We start from the raw sequence: 17,133 nt of genomic DNA, 5'->3' as shown, positions 1-17,133 counted from the left end.
CCAATTGCTGTGCCCTTCTTTTTTTCTTTTTTTTTCTTTTTTTCCCCTCCTCCTTCACCTAATCTTTTCCTCCGTCCCCTGTATCCCTGTCAGTGTCCTCTCCAACAAAAAAAAAGGCCACTGCTCAATGTCTAACCGGAGTCCCTTCGACAACAAGGCCAAGGCGACACCCCATGGCTCGGGGGTTTTCACTCAGAATCCGTCGTGGGCACCAGCACCAGCACCAGCACCAGCACCTGTAGCGCCTGTATCATCTGTAAACACCTCGAGTGCACCACCGTTACCACATCCTCCCTACATAACACCGTCTGCAGCCTCAGCGACCGCGAGTCGTTCGAATCCAAGGCCCTCAGCAACACCGTCTGGCGGAGGTCCTTCATCATCCAGAACACCTTCACCAACTGCGAACCGCTCGAATCCAAGCCCTCTAGCAACGCCGTCTAGCGGGGGCCCCTCATCATCCAACATACCTTCGAGCCGCGCGACGACGAATCCGGCGAGTCCTCGGTCTCCACCAACAACTCCTTACAACACCTCTGGATCATCGACAACGCCGCTTTCAAGCCAGAGGAATGGCTACGGTGCAGGCTCCAGTGGCAACTATGGCAGCTTTCAGTCAACGAATAATTCGATGCCCTCATCCTCGCGGGGGCAGACAGGATCAAGGACACAGTCAGACGGTGGGAGACCTCTAGGGGAAAGACCCTGGAGAGCCATACCAGGCGACGATATTGTTTGCGGTCCTCGTGTGGGCCAACTCGGTATGTTTCTTTCTGTCTTTTCCATGTTTCATGGTTGGGGTTTGCAAAAGAAAAAAAAAAAAAAGAGGCGGGTGCTGCGAAAGTGCTCTCTAATTAAATTTTTTTTTTTTTTTTTTTTTTTTTCGTGTGTGCGTTGCGTGTGTGTTATGATAGTATTGATCGTACTATTGGTTTTCTCGCTCATGGGTCTGTTCATCTATGGGTTTAATGCAGTAAGCTCCTTTGTCGGACTCTTCTCCCCCCCCTTGGGCTCCTATTGTCTGACGACCCATTGCTTCCTTCTGTTTGCATGTTCGCCCTAGTAACGAATGCTTCATTTTTTTTTTTTTTTTTTTCATATCGCTTTGAATGCACGCAGTTTTGGAAAGAAAACTACGCGTTCATGTGCAGCTCCCCGGGTAGATCTGATATGTTCGTGTACGCCAACTATTCGTTCGACCCAGAAATCTACACGAACCTTCGTCTCCATCTGGACGAAGCGGTGGTAAGTAGAAGTCGCTCCCCTCTACTTGCTATCTTTCCTTGTGTTTGTTGTTGTCCCTGTATGTTGTTTGTTTCATGTGTATTTTTCCTGAGCACACGCACATAATCTTTTGCTGTGTAAATAATCAATAGCATGGCCGCGTGATGGTCATTGAAGCCGATACCCCAGGGTCCCGAACTGTGGACATGAAGCTAAAGATCCGAGCACCCATCGACAAGGTGCGCGAGGCGATTCAACCAAAGAGCATTACGCATCCGGATCTAGGGCATGGGCAGTTGGCGGAGGTGTGGGTCGATGTGTCAGCGATGACACAGACGATCAGAGACCAGGTTCGGAAGTGGAAGTGTGCGAGGGTCGATGTCGAGATCGTGTACCCAATTAAACGGAAGGAAAGAAAGGAGCCCGAGGGATTAAGTGAGGGCGAAGGAGGAGAAGAAGGAGAAAATGGCGACAAGGACGAGGAAGGTGGTGACGAGAGGAATGGAAGAGGAGGCGGAAGAGGAGACAGTGAGACAGGGTTGATGGGGAATGTTATCCAGAGTACGGGTTCTTTGATCGTACAAGTACATAATAGCCGTGTGTCCGTCAACTTGCCCAACTGGGTGTTCCGGAACAAGTTGTCATTGTCGAGCACGGACAAGGGCGGAGAAATTGAACTTTTGAGCGCGGCAAGCACGGCGCTGACAGAGCTCAAACTTGAAGAAGGAGAGATCTCTGGCAGATTGGCAACCCTGCACACAGTGCGTGCAAAGGTCACGGATGCCGAAGGTAGGATTCAGTTGGATATTGATGGGAACGATAAGCGAATATTCTCGGGGTCAGGGTTAAGGCCGAGGATGGTGGCGAATACGACGATGACGATGACGGCGACTGCAAGAAGGAATGGAACGGTGATGATGGCCGGTGGTGATCCTGCGATAGAAGCAGAGCCAGAAGAAGACCCTGCGCAGGCGCTGGATTTGGCGGCTATGACGGCCGGCGGTGGACCTATTCAAGTCCAAGTCGTAAGTTGACCGCTCCAGTGCAGTGTCTTTATGCTTCGCTGCATTGCTTGAACCAGAGAGAGGCTCTTTGTTGACCCTTTGTGTTATTTTGGTGTGCATCTAGTTCACTCCAATCGCGTATCAGGGTCGATTCAATCTAATGCACGAAGGCGAGCGACAGTTTCGACGTAGTTCGAACGACGTGCCGGTCGTTTACACAGTCAAGAACAGGCACCAGCTAACGGGATATATGGCAATGGGTCGCAAGGAACCAACGTTGCTGCTGCCAAATGTTGACATCCAGGCTCGAGGATTTAGAAGTGGAAATGTATTGCTGGAGTTTATTCACAGGTCGCCGCCAAGGTCTGGAGGAATGAGGAATGGGGTGCCTGTGCAGGTGTATGGTCTTGTCGTAGTGGCATTTATTGTACAGCTGCTCGGTGCGTTTTTGTGATGTGGAGACCGCAGCAAGGCGTAAAGGAAAGAGCGTGAGAAATAGCCATGACAGCATGGGCCATGTATGTATTGACCTTTAACCAAGGAATATTCAGAGTAACCCTCCCCAAGGCGTAGTAAAAGAGAAAACACGTATCCAGAAGCGGCAGTTGAAATAAGACGGGTTTGAAACAAGAGAGTTTGTCCGCCTGTTTCTTTCTCCACAGGTCGTCGGGAGCCTCTTCTCTCGGAAAAGTTCTCTCATTCTCACACCCTTTTTTCCTTTTCTCCATTCCATCGCTCTTCTTCTCATCCAATTCACATCCACTTCTGCATCCTCTTTCTTTCCCCCACACCCCCACACCCCCCACAGAAGCACCCACACTACCGCACTGCAACAACAAAAAAGGACCAAATGTCGACCACGTCCCTATCGCGCAGGCAGCGAATGTGGCTCGCTTTCCTCGCCTCGTTCTTCCTCCCCGTCTGGATCGCACTCACCTGTAAATGCTTCGTCTCCTATCTTTCGCTCCTTCCTCTGCAAGCAACCAACAGCAGCAGCAAGGAACAGCATCCGCACTAACCCATTGTTCAATTTGGATTCTCATTCTTATCTTGACACTTTAGGCGTGGTCTATGTCATCGCATGGCTCATCTATCTTCGCTATGGCAAGTGTTCTTTTTTTTTTTTTTCTTCTCAGCACACTCAGCACACTCTACCACTATCCGCAGACATACCCATTATCCATTGCACAACATCCTTTATTGCATGCAAAAGAGACAGACACTCGGCACTACAGCACTCGACAGAAAACCATTCTGCTCTGTCAACCCTTGACCTTTTTAATTCCCCGCTCTCAACACACTTCTATCACGCTCCCTACTCTCATTTTTCAAAAAAAAAAAAAAAAGCCCATCCAAACAAAAACAAACAACATCAACAGCAGAAAAAAAAATAATAACAAACAACGACAGCAGCATTGAGTATCATTTAACTCATGGGAAATGCAAGCAGCCTGTCAAAGCACCCCTCTTCTCGACTTCTTTTTTCCTATTGTCGTGTTGGGGGGGAGGGGGATTCCCAATCCAACCAACAAAGGAAAGAGGGCATGTGTTTGTAGTCTAAAACCCTGAAATTTCGTCCCCAACCACTTTTGATTCCTCGCCGTGGGCCAACCAATTGAGATCTACAGCCACCATTCTTCTTAGACCTCCCCTGACTGTATCTGTCTCTCCCGGACATCTTGATATCAGATACACGTTGTTGCTGTTGTTGCTGGCTTGAAAGGCATGAGGGGGGCTACATGGTTATTACCTTGAGGGTAGCGATCAATTGGGGCCTCCCTCGGCAGTCTTTGTTCGCTATCACTTTATATTATTAATCATAGCCCTTTTATCATCGACTATGCTTTCTCTCCTTTCTTCTGTACATCTTTGAGGTTACGCACGCCATTTGGAAATGCGAAAGGAAAAAAAAAAGATACCGCTAGGCTAGGGTATCCGTGCCATGCATTTGAGATGGAGCGTAGAGCTTTGCTGGGATGTGAGAGAATGGGCTGTAACTAACCATTAACCTATTCCTCATCCGCTTTCTTTCGGTCTTTTGTCTCCTGGTCCTCGATGGTAATTCCTCCACGATCGAACAACAGCTCAGACAGGTAAGGAGGTTGTTAAAAAATCGTTATATGAATGCGCGTTACACAACAACTTTCCTAAGCATAGGCCCCCTTCCCTATCTTGGTTTATCGATGGGCCTCTCTCTCTCTCCGCTCCACGAAAAAGAGAGAGCAGCATGCATAGACTTCACACCACGCATTTGTATATACTTTCAATGTCAATGACATATGATTTGGTCAACTTGGCATGAGGATTGCATTATCCCCCCCTCAGCCGGCTCGCTCGCCTAATCCCCCCACTGCCTCCCTTTTTTCTCTCCCTCCCTATATTGTATCCTCATGCAATGTTGTGTTCTTTCTCCTCCCTCTGCTGCATAAATGGTGTTACGTTCATGTTCATGTTCTCCCTCGTGTCAGCGCCAACTAGACTAACACATATGTGTGCATTGCTCCCCTGTCCTTGTTCGCGTGTCTAGATGCGCCTCAATCGTACCCGTACCTGCCTTACCATCCGATCCGTGTGTACAAGGTCGTGACCACCTATGCGAGTCTGCAGTTTAGCAAGGTTATGCGGCTCGTGCCCCTCTTTGGGCACTTTGCGCGATTCCAGCTCACAAACAGCAAGAAAACTGATATGGTCAAGTATGTGCCTTGTTCCATCCTGTGGTTGTGTACTAATGTGCTTTGTGTGTTCGTGTGTGTCAGTGTGTGCCTGGGAAGAAGGGGGGGGAGTAGGGAAAACTACATGGGTATATCGGGCGTGAATGTCTCCTTCCCAGTTTTCCCTCCCTCCCTTTGTCGTTCAGTTTGGAATTCCCCTATCCTCACTGCCCCCCCTCTTTTTTTTTTTTTTTTTTTTGTCTATCGAACATCTCTTATGATTTAGAAACATCCCCTATGGACGCGGAAACAACCTGCTGGATATCTACATCGGTAGCCCCTCAGCAGCTTCTTCCGACCCACTGAACAACAGCAACCACCACCACCATCATCATCACGCGGACGATGACGCGGAATCGGACCACACGGTCGAATCGAATGGTAGCCCCATGATCATCTACGTCTACGGCGGGGCTTGGGACTCGGGTCACAAGAGCATGATGATGCCCATGGCCCAGAACCTGGCCAACCAAGGATACGTCGTCGTCGTACCCGATTACACTCGTTACCCGCACGCGAGGATCGAGGATATGGTCCGAGATGTTCAGGATGCTGTGTGTTGGACGGCTCAGAATGCGACCCGGTATGGAGGTGATCCCTCGAACATTTATTTGATGGGCTCGGGGTCGGGCGCGCATGTGGCCTCGTTGGCGATTATGCATGATGCCGTTGAGCAGCTGGGAGGGATCCCAGACCCGGCGGTCGAGGGAGATTTGACAGAGTTGGTTAGGATCCCTGCATGGCCTGAGCAACCAGAGACGACGCACCACCACGAACATCATCAAATGAATGGAAGCAAGCAGTTCAAGGAACGCGTGCATGGATTGATTTTGTTCTCGGGTGTGTTCGACATCACGTTCTACTACGCCTATCTGCACAAGCGCGGGATCGAAGAGGTCTCAGCGATGCCGAGGGTGATGCACCGCTCCGCCAACAACTACCTCGCCTGCTCGCCCTCCTGGATCCTCTCAACCGCGACCGCGACGCTGGAACAGCCCGAGCTGCTGGAACAGGTGCTCCCGAAATCGATCCTGCTGATCCATGGCGAACACGATCGACTCATCCCTGCACATTCCTCCCAGACCCTGTTCAACTTGCTCTGCGCGGCCGAGATCCCGAATATCAAGTTCAAGGTCTACACAGGACAGAGTCATCTCGATCCGGCGATTGATTTGATCCTCCCGACAAACGCGATCACGGCAGCATTGCTGAACGATGTTGCGGATGTGGTCAGACCGGCTATGCCGGGCACGGGCACGAGTACCCCAAATGGATTGTTGGATGAGGAGGATGATCGGACGCTGTTGAAACAGCACCAGGAGCAGTACACGAAGGATTTTTCGGAGGGGCTCTTGAGGGATTCTACCTTGGCCTACTAAATCAATGGTCGTCTTTCTCTCTCTCTTACGTGGTCCTTTCTCTTCACTCCTCTCTTTCTCCCATGATGTGTGTTTTTTTTTGTGTGAGTTTGTCTTTCTTCTCTCGCGCTTCTGTAATTTGATCCGCATAATGTACATATGCCCTTTTCCCTTTTGCTATTTCCTCCCGCCCTGCCTCTCACGTTTACTCTTTCATGAAAAAAAAAAGTCTATTTGCTCCGCCATACCCCCTTTCTTTGTCACTTCTGTTCTCTCAATAAGTCTTGCAAAGGAAACAAAAAAAAAAAGTCAACCATGATCATTATTGATGTTTCTCTCGCGTAGTGCAACCAGTTTTGTATATTGTTTTAAGTACTCTCACAATAAAGAACATGCAGTATGGAGACGATGTGCAACATTCATGGTCAAATACTAGACGAGCCTCTTAATATCGTTCTTTATGAAGCAGCAGCGGCACTGACGCCTGCAGCAGTAGCAGCAACACGCATCAACACTAACCGATCATCCGCTCCTGTCGCACCCCCGCTTCCTACGACCTTCGCGTTCCCACTGCTCCCACTACTCCCATTTTTTCCATCAGACGACGATCCGAGTCCCCACCATTGCTCCGAAAGGGCCTTCTTTCCGATCTCATAGCTTGAGATCATAATCGCACAGCTTGGTGCGACCTTGGCCACCCGAGCCGTCAGACCGCGCCAGAGTCCACGGTAGCCTTCTTCCTGTACGATTGCCCGCATCAGTGACCCTATCTTTGTGTGAACAGGCTGCATCAAATCCACCTGGCGGCGGGTCTTGGCCACATCGAATGGCGTTGTCAACGTTGCTGCGATCTAACGCACACGAGGCGGTAATAAAGAAGGAGTAGATGGGTGAGTACAAGGTAGAAAAAAGAAAGGTTCGCGCAATTAAACCAAGCACACTCTCAACAAAAGCCAGTGTAAAACTGAATACAGATTGCTTACCATGCCAGAGAGAGCACCACTGGAGAATGCAATCTCGAATTCATTCAATGGTACTTGGGAATGATTGTTACTCCATACTACCAGGCGCTTCTTGATATTCTCGTAGCCCATCCAGTATAGCGCTACGCAAATATAGCGAAATCGGACGTAATTACCACGCGTTAGTCAATGCGAAAAAAAGAAAAAAAAAAAGCAAAAAAAAAAAGCAAAAAGAGCCGACACACGCCGTCAACAAAGGCCGACATGAAAAGAAGCCGTCGACTTACCACTGAAGGGAACATCACGCCAGAGAGTTGGTGCCAGCCCTCGCCATAGTGAAAGTACGCCTTCTGATCGCACCATCGCCACAATTCCTTGCGATACGCCCCTGAATAAGCCCGAGTTCCCCTTTGTATCCGTGTGGACGCTCTGCATCCTTGTCCTGAATAGCTCCAGTGGCGAAATCACCGTCGCTGCTACAGCTACTCGACGAAAAGACCAGAGACAACATTAGAAAGTTTTTCTTGCCGCACAGAAACACAACAGGATAAAACAGACGTTTTTGTAACAACTTACTCCGTGCAAATGCTCCAGCGACCAGTGGTGCAAGCGAACCGCCGTACTCGAAAACAAGCGTCTGCCCCAACAACGAGCCCGGTGACGCCTTCCTCGCCGTTTCTGACAACACATCCTTCAGATAATCATACCCCACAAAATAAATTACCGTCGCCGGGATCGACATTGCCACTGTCGGAGAAAGCCCCCTCCATAACGAAGTCGCACCCTCGTACCGTACAATCTTCTTCATTCCATCCCACGTTCCATGAAAGCGCCGTTCTTGCCCCGCCTTGCTCGCATGGTTGTTCTCTATACAATTTGCCGCCAACTGCTCCAGTCGTCGTTGCTGTGCTGGCGTAGCCTTCATCCCCACAACCGTACCCTCCTGGTGCTGCTGAAGGATGCTCGGCCCACATCCTGCATCCTTGCCTCGGATATGGCGGTGGTTATGATGGCTGTGGGGATCATGTGGTGTATTACTGTGGCGATAGAATGGTGGCGGGGGTTGTGATGGTCTGTCCTTTGAGATCGCTCCTGAAAGTATGTTGGCGATGTTCTGTCGGATCGCTGCTGTGGCTGTTCGTCGAGGTTCGGGCGCAAAGAAGACTTCGCGACAGCAGGTGCACAGCTTCTCGTATGCAGACGCGTTGCTGGTATAAGTGAATGGCACGGCACACGTTGGTGTAGCCACGACTGTTTGTGATTGGAGCCTTGTCTTGACCACATCCAGCGGCGTAACTGTTTGAAAATGAAGCAAGGAACTTGAGTATTAGTATTCAACCTTAAAAAGGCGAAGTGAAAAAGACCATTGATATCAAGAACCAAGCAGTGATGGAGGGGGGGGGGGGGGGAGGGGGGAGGGGGGGTAATCCTCAATTGACTTACCAAGGAGAGATGTCAATAGGGAGCCAGCACAGGCGGAGATCATGCGTTGCGCTGGAGAAGGTTGGGTGGGCCCTGCGCTATTTGAAACATCTGCTGCAGTGACCTGTTGTACTGCTGATAATGATGCAGTAGGTGATTGTGGGGGTACAATTGGCGACACCGCGACGGATATCCGGCTCAACGAGTGGTCAGCCATACTTTTTTGTGTTGTGTATGTTTGTATTGTGAGCTGAGTGTACAGTCGAGCGTTATTTGGGTTGAGGAATGATGCGATGTCGTGAGAAATCTGGCGAACCAAAAAAAAGTTGTAGCTGGGCTAGTGTCCGTATTTGTGCGCAGATCCGCTCTTTTTTTTTCAAGTTGATAATAAAGTTGATCCTGTTCGTTCTGCTACAACAGATGATTTGTAATGGCTGCGCTGATGCAAGTGTAGATATCGGTATCGGTGGATGTTATATGGGGTCCTGTTGTCGTCAAGATAATTCTAGTCCTTTGCTGCAGGCCTATATATGAATTTGGTGGCAAAGGGGTTCCTATGGTTGGGAAACGAATAAACGCCTTTGTGAGTCAGATGTGACCAAAAGCTGAGCCGGGAACGATAGTTGATGGACAAAGCCATGGAGCGAGATAACGACTGCATGATCGCATGCATGTCAATTCAGTCGGATTGGAGGTGGTGCAGTTGAGCTGTGGTTGTGGTGTTCGAAGCGGCAAAAGGCGTGTTTCGAGCCATCGGAATTCACCTTGCGCCTTGTAGAAAAGATAAGGACAGGATCAGAGTCCAGATAAGAAAGGAATAAGAAGAAGAAGCGGAGGAGGGTGAGCGACAGAGAGAAGGAAATAAGAAGGAATAAAAAGGAGCTGCTTCCACGACAGCTTGCAATGAAGGGTAGGTGAATGAGAAGACTATGAGTCGATCAAAGAGGGACGCAGGTCAAGGAGGAGTAGTTTCGAGGACGGTGCTCGAGAGCCATTTGTTATTTCACTGTTTCTTTTTTTTTTTTTTACCAAATCGAGACAGATAAGCTACCCCTTAACATGTTCACCCGCTTCAATACTTTCCCGCCTTTTGTAGCACACAACGCATTATGCTCTTGAAGAGAACAAGGAGCCTTTCCTTCTTCCGAAGAACCATGGGGGATACTCTATCACTCCTAGCCAAAAGGACGGAAGTCTGGAGGACACATTCCGTCGATTCCGTAACTCTCCACAACACAGAGTGAACATCAATTGCTCTTTGCCCGTGTCACCCCTGTATCTAGGTTTGACTGAACCTGGGGTTATCTTGCCCCGCATATCATTACCGCGGCAGAAGTGGAGGCCAACATTGCAGGCTCGAGTAAAGCCAGAGTCTGGGCAGGGCCAGGGCGAAGCACCAGGACACAAACCTGTCACAATCATTTAGCGTCAACCGCTCGTTCCTGTAGGAGGCCCTCAAGGAAGCTGGGTCCATATCGCGTGCAGCGAGTATAAAATTGTAGATCCGTGGATAATGACATTGGCCCACCCGATCCATACACATTTGCACACTAAAGCCATGGCAACCATTGCAACAAACACACAATGCGAGCTGGGATACGAGGAGTATTGTTATTTTTCACTGAGCTGAACGTCAAATAATTCTTTTCAAGATGTGAAACGCGTATACTATGAAGAGGTCTAACGATACGACGTTTACTTCTTGGCAACGGCAGCCTTGGCCTTCTTGGTGCCACGGAGCTTCTTGCTGCGGTTCTTGCGCTCCTTGCGCTGCTTGCGGGAAGCCTTCTTGATCTCCATAAGACCGTGCTATATATTGTATTATCATCCAATAACAGAGACATTCAATTAGGACGCGAATCAAAAGATCTCCTTATGAACGGTTTGATCACCCAGCTTCGCCACGAATCCGCCGAATTATTGATATATCCAGCCATAATGCTCTCTCTTTTCATGCTGGTGAAATGACAAGCAATGATTGATCCAAGATGTTAAAGCCGTTGCAGCGTAGATTGTCCGGATGTCACTCAACTGCCTTAATGTCGCAAACATTGCTGGCCTTTTCCAAAAAGATATCCTGTCGATCCACATGAGGAAACAGTGGATGCATATTCATCCATAGTTGCCAGTTATTATTCCAAGTCCTGATGCTTTTGTCGATCTCCTGGTAATACTTTCAACTGTGCTGTTATCCTGTTGTTTTTGAATACAAATGATTCACCGGTTCACGAGTTGTGCAATTGCCGAGAAGGCGAAGAGAATACGTACACGAACGAGGCGGTACTTGGGCTCGAACTTCTTGGCAGACTCCAAGTTGTCGTAGATCAAAGCAAAGCCAGTGGACTTTCCACCACCGAACTGGGTGCGGAAGCCAAAGACGAAGACAACCTCCTTGTCGACCTTGTACATCTTGGCGAGCTTCTCGCGGAGCTCATCCTTGGAGATGTTGGCACGGGCAGGGTGGATGATATCCACGACCTAATATCAACATAGTGCGGTGCGCAGAAAAAAAAAGAGAAAGAAAGAGAGCTGACAGTGGTCAATTCCGTGCAATAATAATAATAAAACATTGTCGAGCTGCCAGATCTCGCTGAAAGGTGTACACGCGATCGACGATGGGTTCGACCTTTCTTCTGTCTCTCGTTGAATCTGATGACCAGAGTGTTTCGAGGCAATCCACACAAGTGCGATCAGCCTCTCCTGACGATCAAGCGCTCTGTATCCTGCTCTTTATGCTGACACTGAACATCCTGATTCTCCTTACCATTTGCTTTCTGGCCAAGAGGCGGTTGGTCAAGAACTTGCGGGTTCTGATGGTAGCAGTGGAATCAGCCTAAAAAGATGCAACCGAAGAAAGAGGACATGAATAACGGTCAGTCATTCGTTCCTCGAATAAAAAGTCGTTGCTGCAGCGCAGACACGATGGGTCGCCTCTTCTTGCGATCGTTCTGTCCATGCTATGTCGAGTTGCAAGTAGTGTCTCCCGCGACTTTTCCGTTGTGCAGCTGCCGATCCTTCGTTCCTACTGTACTTCTAATAGAGTATTCTTCAAGCCAGTCCAGAGTTGCATCAACTCATCGCACAATGGAGCTATGCCAAGAATCGTTCCGGATGCCAGACACAATAAAATCCAGATCCTGTCCATGGGCCACTTCAGTCATGGTTGCGGGGATATGCAGCTTCTCCCAAGCATTGATGATAGACTGATATGCCGTTGGATGGATGCCTCCCTTGGGCTTTTTGTTGGTCGGATCCATTGCTGAGGATGTATGTTGTGACTGCCAATCCCTTCTTTGAGAGACTTGCCATGGTTTTTGATCAAAAGAGGGAGTTCAATCGAAGCGCACTGGAGCCCGCTAATAATAATTTGGTGGCACGATTTTAATGGCAGGAAAATGTGCGGTGCAAAGATGAGAGTTTATCCTTAAGGGTTACTCTTTCATATCGATCCAACAATCGTTCAGTGACGACCTGCACGATGCTGGCAAAACGATTGTATAACTGTATAAAGCATTGGACTATGTATATATGTATACGACACCGCTCAGGAGCGCTTCAAGAACTGGTCCAACTTGGTAAGATCCTCGCAATCGGTCTCAACGAGCTGTGATTTCTAATAAGAAACAAAAAAATGTCAATTAGATGCAACGCCTTAATGCTATTGCCCGTGATAAAACGCGAAGGGTACATCACAACGAGACGCAATGTTATTGTAACTTACCGTGTTCCAATGGACAAGAGTAGGAACAGCAGTGATCTTGATCACCTTGTCGTGGCGCAAAGGGTGGTTGGGATCCTTCCATCTTAAAAAATGAGAACAACGAACAGATATTATGAGTCTTCATGGTCTCTCAATTGAACAAAAGTAACTAAATGCCACTGCGAACGATAATCAATCAAAGACATACGTGGGACGATCTCCAACGGGTGTATCTACAAAGACAACATTATCGAGCTTGGAGAAGCGTTCCTCGACGATCGGGCCAGCTAACATAACAATGTATTGATTGAGATAAGCCATTGGTTAGCTGCGATCCTTACAACGAATGCGAGAAGTAACGAAACCATTGGGGAGCAAGACATGCCAGTGACGCAGTCGGGGCACCAGGACTTTCCGGTGGCAGGATCAATGGAGGCGTAAAAGTAAATGTAGACGTCCTGGCCCTTGTGCTCCTCGACAGTCTTGTTTACAATCTCGTGGAAGTTCTCAATAGCTGGGACTTTAACGATAGTGGCAGGCATGGTGGTGGTTTTTCGAATGAGGGAAGTGGTGGAGAGATGTCTGATGGAAGTAAGGACTCGAGTCGGAATCATTGTTTCTATGTCCGTCTTGTGCAGAGAGCAGTGGGCAATTGCACAGGTTTCGCACGTCACTGGGTTCTTGAGAAAAACGGAGGCATGCCATTTGTCAGCCGGACATCGGAGTGTGGTACAGCGTTCTATCGAGATTTATTTTGTCTGTGGAGAAAGGGTGTGCGCGCAAATTGATTACAAGTCGTCAAAAAAGGTAGGATTGCTTGGTACAGGCGCCTGCTTCTTGGGTCGCCTATTATTCTTCTTCTTAGGCGCATCGGAATCATCAGAATCGACATCCATGCCTCCACTAGGTCCTGCCTCGTCATTGTTGTCGTCACTATCACTCTTGTTGTCACCAGTGGTTTCCTGGGCCTCCTCGCTGTCGTCCTCCTCCTCATCCCGATCACTGGTCAAGTAGCGCACATCCCAGAACCGCACCGTATCATCGTGGGAACAACTGGCAAGATACGTTTTGTCGTGTGACATTCTGATGCACTCGATTGGGAAGTCCTCATGCTCGCCTACGATACCCTGGAACTTGTTTGGTAGGATGTCGATGATTCTATCAGAAGCAATTAATTCAGTGGTGTCGTTAATATTGATTCCTTTGTGAGGAAAGCATCATGAGCTACCGGAAACAAAAATGTACCTGATAATGCCGTCGCTGGATCCTGTTGCAACTGTGTCCTCGTCAATCTTACAGATGGTATCAATCGAGTTGGGGTGTCCTATGAAACGATCTGTACAGTCTCCCCAGTCTCCCCAGGAGTAAATGTTAAGCACGCCTTCCTGCGATCCGACCACAACTTTACGGCGATCCTTGACAATACAAATAGACAAGAGCTCGTCGTCTTGATTCGCAGACATGGCCAACATTGTAGGTTTCCGGATATCGTAGATCGAAATAGTGCCCTGTCCGCTAGACGCAACCAAGGTCTTTGAATCAGCGTCAAAATCAAGATCTGAGATAAAGTCATCGTGGTCGCTGTACTGCATGGCCTCGTTTCCTGTTCTGACATCCCACAGTTTGATGACGCCGCTGTCGTCTCCAGTCGCAAGGATGGTTTCTGTGAGTAGTTTCACTGCGTTGATTGGATGGCTGTAGGCAATTACAGTGAAGACCAGTCATTATCGTTAGTCATGAGTTACATGCAATATGTGAAGAACTTGCTTCGGCTGATCCAAATCATAGACTTACTCGTGAGCGTCAGGCTTTTTGATCAAAACGTCTCCGGTATTTGTATCCAATGCGCCAATGGCTCCATCCTTGGACACCGTAAACAACCCTAATTGAAGTCGAAAGCAGTGCCATTGGTTAGTTTCTGTGTAAAAACTTGTGTAGTCGATGATAGATAAGTCGAGTGTGGTCAGCGACGTACCAGCGCCATCGTGACTGAAAGCAAGGCCACGACAGGACTTTTTTGAGGGACGAACGCTCCACAGCGGCTCGTTGTTCCCAGGTCCAGGGATGTATTTTACGCTATCGGGGACCAATGTTCGAATGTCAGTTCTCACACTCTTGATCGAGTATTTGACGATGGCACTAGAAATGCACGCTCATGGCGGATGCAAATCTGATTGCTTAGGTCCTTACCAGTTGATATGTCCGGTAATGAGTCCAGTAGCGATAATATCCTGGGTTGGGTGAAATGCAAAGTCAAAGACAGTGCTTTTGTATGAAAGGGTATCGGGCTGCAGACTTCCTGGCTACAATTTGATAAAATGCAAGCAGAAGAGTATTAGAGCTGATGTCCTTTGCATGCTCTTGAACAAGCCCTGGGAAATCCGATTCGGCTAATTCGTTACCATGCTGATGGTGATTGTGTATGTGTTTTAGTTTGTAGTGAGGTGAAAGGTAGAGGAGCACAAAAAAAAAAACTGTTTTCAATTTAGTGACCGTCTGATTGATTTGCCACTAATTATTTCTCTGTTGGCTGACAGGTTCGCGATTTTCTCTCGCCGCGATCCACAGTCGCCAAAAGACAGGCCACATTCCCAACGCCTAACCCTAGGGCTTGCACAACAATTGTTATATCTCATCAATGGCCCGACTCAATTCAAGGAAGATAAAAATTTACAATTTACATTGCATGGATTTTGAGCCAACCTCCACAAATGCAAACACAAAAAGTATCCCTTTGTCTATAGGGCATTTTGGAGACAATTTCATTTATGAAGGCTGATCTTTAACTTCTCTCTTATTCACGATATTTGCCCTCTGTTATCACTTCTGAGTGCAAAAGAGAGAAATCAGAATGAGGAATTTGCCCATCTTTGTTTTTGTGGGTTCCGACAACATTGTCACTAATCCCATGCTTGAATGAGTGGGAGGCGTCTGAATTGATGAGGCATTTTTCGTTGTTGCATCCACTTAATGCGAATGATGAAGGGATGGGGAAAAAAGTAGATGTCGATAACGATCTCCATCTAGTTTCTCTTTTTCATGTTAATGGTTTTTTTTGTATATAAGGATAGTACTCCCATGGTATTCAACCGCTCTCACAGAGCGTGCAGTTAGGGAGCCTATTTTTATAAGCGTGCAGTTAGGGATACAATGCACTTAGGGGACGAATGCAAATAAAGGAATAATCAGGTATATCAGACCCTTGTGAACGCGAAAAAAAAAAAACTAGGAATGCGGCTTGAATCCTACCTGTTTAAGTCTGGAGGGACATACCGGGAGCACCCGCTAATGGCATCTCCTAGCTTGAGTTCGATCTCGGACAGTAACTTTTTTTTTTTTACTATCTTCAGCGATAGGGACAATCTATTTGACAACCGGGTTGACACTGTTAGTTGGCAACCCCTATACTAACTCCATGTAAGGCCAACATTTTTTAAATGTCGATTATGCTAGTAGTCCTTTTGGTATTGCATCATGAGATGGTATCCTTCGTCCTTGTCTTCGCATAGCACAAGGCACTTGAAGCACAAGGCACTTGAGGCGCAGGGTCCATTAACGTCCGTGAGCAGCAACGTTAGAGTACAAGTGCGCATGAAATGAACGCTCACAGTGCCGTGTGTCTCACTCAGCCAGGCACACGATGGTATTTCCGAACAAACATATTTTCCTTGGGCACTATCGCGTACGGGGCGCAGCTGTGAACGCGCAGATGAGAGCCGTCTGTTTCATTCAGGTCGAGGTAGGCCCGTGTTTTGCCACCAGTTCGTACATGGCGTTCGCATGATGAGCGAGACACACGTGGAAATGCATTCATTAGAGACAGAATAGGTCTATTGAAAGGCACTACTCGAATACGAACTATTCTGCATGGATTTTGTGCCAGCCTTCATAACTGCAAACACAGCAGCACATAAGAAAATTTATCAATTTAGCTAGAGATAGATCTATTGAATAGGAAATCTATTAGACAAACCAGGCTGTGGAGTTTGTCGACTGCGCCTCTTGTCTGCATGCGCGAAAGGTGCAGGAGCGACAATGTTGTGGACGTGCTCAGCTTCGATGTACGCGTTGTTGCCATTGCTGCTGGTGCTGTTGCTCTTGCTGTTACTCTTGCTGCTGCTGTCGTCGTGGTCCTGTTCACTTGAACTTGCCTTTGTATACTAGTCTGCTGAGTCCACTGCCATAAGCCGAATAATTAAAGATACGTCTTTCCTCAGAGGGACCCTGCTATTTACTCCCTGTAGCAGATTGAATAGCAAGCAAGTGAAGCGACCAACGTCCAGGCAGTCTTCCTCTCTCCCTCTCTCCCTCTCTCTTCTTTCTTTTCTGCACGGGAGTGTATGCATACAGAATCGTGGGTGAGGGTGGGAACCATGTATAGGGACAGGCCCCAGCTCCATATCAAAAAAAGGAGGTTGGTGTTCTTTTGCCTCAACCGTTATCAGAGATTGGGCGTTTCCTTTTTGGGTTAGGTTTAACCTCATTTGGCAACATCCAACCCATGGATCACTGCTGCTTCTGCACGCTGCTTTCCTCGATAGTGCTGCTCATTTGTCCTGTGCCGCTCCATCCACACGTCTCTCGCGTCGCACCGATGAGGGTCGACTGCCGCACTTGCTCGTCTTCTTCTTGTGCGCCAACGATCATTTCTGATCGACAACGAGAAAGACAGAGACAGAGACAGAGACAGAGACAGAGACAGAGACAGAGACAGAGACAGAGACAGAGACAGAGACAGAGACAGAGACAGAG

The 17,133-nt window shown here is 48.2% G+C and overlaps 7 protein-coding genes across 7 annotated transcripts; 3 read left to right on the top strand and 4 right to left on the bottom strand.

Moving 5' to 3' along the window:
• Nucleotides 1-45: 45 nt before the first annotated feature.
• BC939DRAFT_465893 (uncharacterized protein) lies at nucleotides 46-1,398 on the top strand. The gene is made up of 3 exons (XM_051557577.1): nucleotides 46-761; nucleotides 1,120-1,245; nucleotides 1,377-1,398. The coding sequence occupies exons 1-2, from the start codon at nucleotides 128-130 to the stop codon at nucleotides 1,161-1,163; spliced, it is 678 nt and encodes a 225-aa protein (XP_051407516.1). The 5' UTR covers nucleotides 46-127; the 3' UTR covers nucleotides 1,164-1,245; nucleotides 1,377-1,398.
• BC939DRAFT_329991 (uncharacterized protein) lies at nucleotides 1,245-3,000 on the top strand. Its single transcript, XM_051551583.1, has 2 exons — nucleotides 1,245-2,249; nucleotides 2,353-3,000. The coding sequence occupies exons 1-2, from the start codon at nucleotides 1,389-1,391 to the stop codon at nucleotides 2,680-2,682; spliced, it is 1,191 nt and encodes a 396-aa protein (XP_051407515.1). The 5' UTR covers nucleotides 1,245-1,388; the 3' UTR covers nucleotides 2,683-3,000.
• A 1,708-nt stretch (nucleotides 3,001-4,708) lies between these two features.
• On the top strand, nucleotides 4,709-6,537 carry BC939DRAFT_330036 (Alpha/Beta hydrolase protein). The gene is made up of 2 exons (XM_051551584.1): nucleotides 4,709-4,921; nucleotides 5,166-6,537. The coding sequence occupies exons 1-2, from the start codon at nucleotides 4,848-4,850 to the stop codon at nucleotides 6,316-6,318; spliced, it is 1,227 nt and encodes a 408-aa protein (XP_051407514.1). The 5' UTR covers nucleotides 4,709-4,847; the 3' UTR covers nucleotides 6,319-6,537.
• A 179-nt stretch (nucleotides 6,538-6,716) lies between these two features.
• Nucleotides 6,717-9,341, bottom strand: BC939DRAFT_465889 (mitochondrial carrier domain-containing protein). Its single transcript, XM_051557576.1, has 5 exons — nucleotides 8,703-9,341; nucleotides 7,836-8,555; nucleotides 7,547-7,741; nucleotides 7,281-7,402; nucleotides 6,717-7,148 (listed from the first exon to the last, which is right to left on the bottom strand). Exons 1-5 carry the CDS (start codon nucleotides 8,896-8,898, stop codon nucleotides 6,756-6,758), a joined length of 1,626 nt encoding a protein of 541 aa, XP_051407513.1. The 5' UTR covers nucleotides 8,899-9,341; the 3' UTR covers nucleotides 6,717-6,755.
• A 1,013-nt stretch (nucleotides 9,342-10,354) lies between these two features.
• On the bottom strand, nucleotides 10,355-12,008 carry BC939DRAFT_465886 (ribosomal protein L23/L15e core domain-containing protein). Its single transcript, XM_051557575.1, has 4 exons — nucleotides 11,988-12,008; nucleotides 11,446-11,514; nucleotides 10,950-11,159; nucleotides 10,355-10,490 (listed from the first exon to the last, which is right to left on the bottom strand). The coding sequence occupies exons 1-4, from the start codon at nucleotides 11,988-11,990 to the stop codon at nucleotides 10,377-10,379; spliced, it is 396 nt and encodes a 131-aa protein (XP_051407512.1). The 5' UTR covers nucleotides 11,991-12,008; the 3' UTR covers nucleotides 10,355-10,376.
• Nucleotides 12,009-12,021: 13 nt separating this feature from the next.
• On the bottom strand, nucleotides 12,022-13,100 carry BC939DRAFT_329922 (uncharacterized protein). Its single transcript, XM_051551582.1, has 4 exons — nucleotides 12,767-13,100; nucleotides 12,590-12,668; nucleotides 12,403-12,484; nucleotides 12,022-12,294 (listed from the first exon to the last, which is right to left on the bottom strand). The coding sequence occupies exons 1-4, from the start codon at nucleotides 12,993-12,995 to the stop codon at nucleotides 12,226-12,228; spliced, it is 459 nt and encodes a 152-aa protein (XP_051407511.1). The 5' UTR covers nucleotides 12,996-13,100; the 3' UTR covers nucleotides 12,022-12,225.
• Nucleotides 13,101-13,169: 69 nt separating this feature from the next.
• On the bottom strand, nucleotides 13,170-14,786 carry BC939DRAFT_481155 (WD40-repeat-containing domain protein; the record flags this gene model as incomplete). The annotated part of the gene is made up of 6 exons (XM_051559001.1): nucleotides 13,170-13,539; nucleotides 13,627-14,076; nucleotides 14,176-14,263; nucleotides 14,357-14,457; nucleotides 14,572-14,684; nucleotides 14,784-14,786. The coding sequence occupies 6 exons, from the start codon at nucleotides 14,784-14,786 to the stop codon at nucleotides 13,170-13,172; spliced, it is 1,125 nt and encodes a 374-aa protein (XP_051407510.1).
• Between the last annotated feature and the right edge of the window lie 2,347 nt (nucleotides 14,787-17,133).

This window comes from Gamsiella multidivaricata (assembly GCF_025024155.1).
Source record: "Gamsiella multidivaricata strain RSA 2152 chromosome Unknown BC939scaffold_93, whole genome shotgun sequence".
Taxonomy (NCBI): domain Eukaryota; kingdom Fungi; phylum Mortierellomycota; class Mortierellomycetes; order Mortierellales; family Mortierellaceae; genus Gamsiella; species Gamsiella multidivaricata.
This window is presented reverse-complemented; position numbering and strand designations above follow the sequence as displayed.